The following is a 6,630-nucleotide window of genomic DNA, read 5'->3' as shown; positions in this document are numbered from 1 at the left end:
GCGAGTTAGTCAATTCAAACGTCGGAACAACCGCACATTATACCATGTCGTTCCGTAAATGAATATACGTGGATTAATAATATTCATAATAATTAATAGTATTAATATTACCGAATGACAGCCCTTCTTAAACAGATTCTTATCGTACTCAACGTATAGATGCACTGATTGACGACGATCTCTTATGCGAACTGCTGTCCGTGGTCAAGTCAAGCTTGTGCCGGGAATGCCCCTGATTTACACCGCATTAACAAGGAAACCAATACTCGATCTTCGCCTTGATAATTCTGCGAACACTCAAGGAATAGAACAGCCTTCATTTTATTGACTAAGTTGAACTTCTTCAAGTAGTCGTTCTGCTGCAGAACTTTTCGTTGGATTTTAATGACAGTTACCCAATCACCGTACCGAAGGATCACATCATTATGGTTATTATATCTAACACTCGTATCAGTATAGGTGCTTCCTGAAAAAGTTGGTGTCGCCCGAATTTCCGTACTAAGGACAGTAGCTGAATATAAACCACTTCAAGTAAGTAATTTATTTAGATATTTGATTCTTTATCAGCATCATCAGTATCAAGCAGACGCTGCCTGCTCCATATTTTGGGTTGCTAAAATCGTACCTGGAAGGAAGGAGGTTCGCTGTGCGCTTTCATTCAGCAATTTCCACCGAGCACAACGTGGCAGCTGGTGTTCCACAAGGTAGTGTCCTCGGCCCCCTGCTCTACTGCCTGTATAGCCACGACATGCCACAGCCAGATGTAAGCCATTACGGGAAATCTATGTTGGCCACATTTGCCGATGACGTGTGCGTCACCTACAGGTCCCGATGCGAGCACGACGCAGCCGATGGTATCCAGGACTTTGCATACCGGTTCTCGGAATGGGCAAGACGTTGGAACATTGGCATCAATAGCAGTAAATCCAACAACGTCTGCTTTACTTTAAAGCGGAGAACGCCACCGCCCGTCTACATCGAGGAAGCCCCCGTACCACAGCCGAACGCAGCAAAGTACCTTGGAGTGCTTCTGGATCGCAGACTCACATTTTCCAAGCATGTGACCGACATCAGAATGCGCCTACGTGCTAAGGTGGCGAAGCACTACTGGCTACTTTCTTCGCGCAGTAAATTGTCGCTATCCAACAAGCTGACAATTTACAAACAGATCTTAGCGCCAAACTGGAAGTATGGGTGCCAAATCTGGGGCTTAGCATGCGACAGCCACATCAAAAGGATCCAGGCTATTCAAAATAAGGTAGCAAGACTCATCACCGGCTGCGAGTGGTTTGTTCGAAACACCACCCTGCACAGAGACCTGAAACTCGCAACGGTATTTGACGAAATAAACAAGCACTCGAGCAGATACCATGACAGGCTGGAGCGCCACAGAAATCGGCTGGCCAGCGCTCTAAACAGATCTCGCCCACCAAGGAGGCTCAATAGAAGGCAACCGAGGGATCTCATTACCCGATCTCCTTTGACAAGGGTCCGCAGAAGCTGACGCTTATCTTAAATCCTATTTGTTATATGTGATTGTTATGTAATTGTAGTTAAATTACTGTAAATTTGAAAAAGCTAACTATAGTTAGCCGGCGAGCCCAAATGGGCTGAATTAATAGATAAGAAGGACACAAAGGGGCTTCAAGACTTCCCCGTATGCCTTAATAAATAAATTAATTAAAAAAAAAAAAAAAAAAATCATCATCAGCATCTTACATACTTCTTAAGGAATCTTGTATTCCCTTCACCCTACTAGTAACGGTTATAACAAAAAAGAATAATAGATAACCGATACGCCTTGAAAATTGTATAAAGAAATTTAAAAATTTTGTTGGCATAGCGAAGAAAAATCAAACAAGAATCTGAAAATTTTCGAAAATGTGCGCGTGACAGGTTTGCTTTTTCAGCTTGGACAACTGGACACGGATAAAGTGATTTTGTTATTTCATTAGATATTTACAAGACAAATTGTTGAATATATAATGAACATATATGTATAATGAACAACGATGTATGTATATAAGAAACTTTTGTACTCAAACACTCAAGTTGCCTGCGAGCAACGGTTAATTCCATTTTGAGTGTTTTCGCTACTAATCGGCGATCACTCTTTGTTCGCATATTTTGACGCTGCCTGTGTGCAGCAAGTATACATAATTTGAATTCAGTTACCAATAAACCTCTGCGCTGTAAACACGTTTAATACAAATAATAAAACTGAAAAAAAAAAAATTGTTTCTCCAGATTACATCATTTGTAACATACACTAGTCGGCATAAATATGTTGAAAAAATCGCCTACTTCTTTTAAAACCCGCTTGCGTTTGATGCCGTTAACAAACAGTGCGAAGGCGATGAGCAATGAAAAAAATGAATATTTAGCACACAAAATGCCAATTTTTAAATGGCTCACCCATTGCATTTTCATTCTACTTACAACAATACACGCAGATAATAAATTTTTTTTTGGCACAAGCATTTAGACAAGCTCTTTTAGTAAATGGTATCCTGGTTTTGAGCACGTATAAATCAAAAATTAAATTTAACTTTTTTGGATATTAAACGTTATTAAAACACAACAAAATAACACTTAACTTAATGATTTTAAAAACTTAAAAAGAACGTGGCATAAACCTTCCGAAACCCCAAGCCGTTGCAACTCAGTGGAGTCTGACCGCACAGCCTGGAGACATATAAGGGAACTGGAGGACAAATATATTGCTATGGATGTGCCATATATTTCAAAAATTAACAAGTTTAAAAGGTTGAAATTTGCAAAGAAACAAGTCAAAGTCGTTCTGAAGAAGTGTTTTATGGATAGTTGAAAGCTTTTTCGATAATAACTCGTCAAAACAAAAAAATTTGGTCAGATTGACAACTCAAAAAAAGCAAAAAATACGGCCCGTATCTTAGAAAGTGAACCATGGGGAAAGCTCTGTCATGGTGCAGGGATGTGTTGCCTAGAATGGGTCGGGCGACTTGTTTCCTATCTCCGGCTCGATGAACCAAAGGCCATATTTGACGACCCTAAACGAAAATGCATTTCCTTCTGGAGATAGACTGCTCGGGGATCATTTATCCTACAGAAAGATTATGCTCCATGCCACAAAGCCCGAATAATAACGAACTTTTTTAAGGATGTTGGAGTCACCGTCTTGAACCGGCCACCTGAAAGTCCAAATTTAAATATTAATTGGAACATCTAGTCTCTTTCAAGACTCAAAAGAACAATTTAGTTACACAAAACTCGAGAGGAAACGATTTCTGAGATCAGTTCCCTTTGGAACTCCTTCACAATTTGGTGGATTCCGTAACGGACCGACTCCAAAAAGTTATTTCTGCCAAAGGAGGATATATATTTTATTATTGTTCCCATACTTCAATACTAAGCAACATTTAACCTTTTATTTGGTATTAAGGATTCTCAAAATACTTATGCCGATACAAAAAATCATTATATTTTGTTAAATTGCTTACATCCTTTTAAGTTTCAATGAATAAATATTCGTTTGTTAATTCTTAAGTTTATAGTTCTTACTTTAAAAAAAAAAAGTCGTATCAAGTCATTTAATAGATTCACTGACAAAATGTTAAGTGTTTATTTTGTCAAAATACTTATGTCGACTAGGTACTTTTTGAAACGAAACCAATATAACTTATTACTCTACGGTAATAAATTATTTAAAACAACTATTCAAACACTGAGAGTAAAGGATATAAATGTACATACCGAAACATTATCATTGATATATGCAAAACTTTTCTATTAAAACATGTTTTATTGGTCAATGTCAATATTTACGTTATGGATGGAAATATATTCTTCTGGTATGTCATCGCATTTTATAGAAACTGTAATTTTTTTTACTAGGCAACAATTTGAGAGGCATAAATTTAATACGAATTCGATGGTAAATATTTGACTGCTTTCACACATAAAATCAGGCCTAGTAGCCTGCACCTGCATATGGCACATCCCATCAAGTAGAGTTCCAGACGATGGATTTACTATTACAGATTGACATACAGTTTTCAGTATCCATTTTTGAGGAGCTTCCTTCGTAAAGTTAAATATGGGCGAAAGTCGAAGATTAAAAAAAATTTTACTTGGTTTAATTAAATCAAGAGGCAATGTTTTAATTATATTATTTTCTGTAGCCTTTTGTATATCTTGTGGCGCATCAATTTCACTAGCGGACGCTATTTGTCTGAAATCTAAACCAAACGGTTGTGCTATAAGCGTTACCAAATCTATTATATGTATTAAATGGTTATTGGTATCAGCTACCAACAATTTTTTTCCGCTGGCATCCAAGCACAGTCCGGCGGGCTCGTTTAAAATCAGGTTAGTATTTTCTTGGCTCTTAATTTGTAGAGTAGATATATCATTTGAATCGATGTCAATAATTTTGATTTTATGATTATAGGTATCAGCAACATAGAGTCTGTTATTGGCATCATTGAAAGTCACTCCTAACGGATGTTGGAGTTTCGCGCTGAATAGTCTACCGTCAATGTCGCCAAATGCAAATAAATTCTAGAAAAATCATACATTAATTTTAAAGACTATATAAATGAAATTCATGACATGGAACATACAAGAGGGTTTCGATCTCCTCCGACGACGGGCATCACCTTTCCATCTATCATAGAAGCTTTGCGTATGCTAGAGCTTTCGCTGTCAGCTATATATAAAACGTCTCCCGCTATAGCCAGGCCAGATGGCTGTGCGAATGCAGCGTTCTGTGGGTAAGAATTATTACGGTTTTCTTCCAAACCGTTTCCTATTAGTGAGACACAGCAGCAAGGCTCGAATTTACGAAATTTCCACCAAATAATTCCTTCAGGAAAATAGCCCCAAATCTGGTGGGTGCCTGCCATGGATATAAGGATAATTGTTTTTTCTGGTATGTTACGTTCATCAAGATGAAAGGACATATCCATGTCCCTCGTTCGAAATATGGCAACATCCCACGGTGACGACAGTGGCTGCAATGGACCTAGACGTCCACCTATTCGTTCATTTCCTTGAATTCCTGTGCCGGCAAGAGTTTCCACTATTGCATTTGTTAGAGAGATCTGACGAACTGCGTGGTTTTTAGTGTCAGCTACAATCAAAACGTTTTCATTAAGAAATGCAATGCCTTGAGGATTATTAAACCGTGCTACTGTAAGGTTTCCATCCACGAAACCAGGCTGGTGTCCTCCAATTCTGTGCTGTACCACACCGTCTGCTGTAAGCACAAGCACCCTGTTGTTCCCCGTATCAGCAATAGCATACTGGCCATTAGGGCTTCGAACGATCTTTGCGGGAAAACGCAAGTTAGATGCTGGTTGAAAATCACGAAATAATTTTATAGGTAAACCCCTATGGTCAATTATACCCTGACGGCTAAAAAACGATAGGGCAGAAGAAAAAAAATCCTGTAGGAATTTTCCATGTCCTTCGCCCATTAATAACATCATGGGAACACCAGACGGGCTTAGAATCAACAGAGAAGGCCAGCAACGAATGCCAATAGCGCGCCACATTCCAGATCGTGAATCATTAACAATCGGATGTGATATTCCATATCGTTGTACAGCGGACATAATGTTTGCCGCATTGCGTTCATTTTCAAACTTAGGACTGTGAACACCGATTACTACAACACCACTTTCTATTGGAAAGCGTTCTTCCAATAAGTGCAACTCTTGCAATACATGCATACAATTAATGCAGCAATATGTGAAAAAGTCTAATATGATAACTTTTCCTTGCAATCCTGTTATCGATAAGGGACAACTTACATTGAACCACTCTAAATCTGAAGTAAAGAATTAATAATATGAAGCATTGATAAGTAGAATTTCCTTTTACCTGATTCAAATTCAACAGTGAGACCCTTGAGTTTCGCAATGGAGATATCGTCATTCCATCGCTCAAGGAACTTGACAATTGTCCTAGCCTTTTCATTTTCTCCACTACTGCTTTTGTATGCTTGCAGCAGTTCATCTGTTATAAATGTCAAAATATCAATAGGTGATAAGTCATTATTAAAATCCATTCTAGCATAAGTTGTAAATATAAAACTGTATATAATCAGATAAAGTTAATGTGACCAGACGTCCGAAATGGAAACTATATACATGTACACATGCTTGTCGTCAAATTTAATATTATTATTATTAGGAACAGTGATGAACGGAACATGTATAAAATTCAAAAATGTTCGATTTTACTTTGATTGAGAAATTGTCCGCCCGCAGAACAAACAGAGTTTATTCCATAATGAACGATAGATGAGTTTTAGAGAATTATAAAGATATATATATTGTGAAATGTTTGTATTTTATAAAGTCGAACTAAAGTCCCGTCAGTTACCTAAGGATAATGCTAAGAAATAAAAAATTATCGGAGAAATACGTCACGTCTTTATTCATTTGATTTCAGCTTAAGACTAAATGTTAGTGACAAAAATCTTTCTTATACTGCCCTTATGTTTACATTGATTGGTTATATAAGTTAACTGGAGTCACTGTTGCTTATTGCTTATGCTTGCCTTGATGTAAGAGTATCGCAACTTTCGAGAGGAGAGCTAAGCTCTGCTGAAGTACGTAGGGTAATCTTAAGACATTTAATTTGTAA

The 6,630-nt window shown here is 37.7% G+C and overlaps 1 protein-coding gene across 1 annotated transcript; it reads right to left on the bottom strand.

The window, feature by feature from the left end:
* Window positions 1-3,380: 3,380 nt before the first annotated feature.
* On the bottom strand, window positions 3,381-6,134 carry LOC27209029 (NHL repeat-containing protein 2). The gene is made up of 3 exons (XM_016184554.3): window positions 5,863-6,134; window positions 4,602-5,809; window positions 3,381-4,539 (listed from the first exon to the last, which is right to left on the bottom strand). The coding sequence occupies exons 1-3, from the start codon at window positions 6,047-6,049 to the stop codon at window positions 3,781-3,783; spliced, it is 2,154 nt and encodes a 717-aa protein (XP_016025987.1). The 5' UTR covers window positions 6,050-6,134; the 3' UTR covers window positions 3,381-3,780.
* Window positions 6,135-6,630: the final 496 nt, after the last annotated feature.

This window comes from Drosophila simulans, chromosome 2R (genome assembly GCF_016746395.2).
Source record: "Drosophila simulans strain w501 chromosome 2R, Prin_Dsim_3.1, whole genome shotgun sequence".
NCBI lineage: Eukaryota > Metazoa > Arthropoda > Insecta > Diptera > Drosophilidae > Drosophila > Drosophila simulans.
This window is presented reverse-complemented; position numbering and strand designations above follow the sequence as displayed.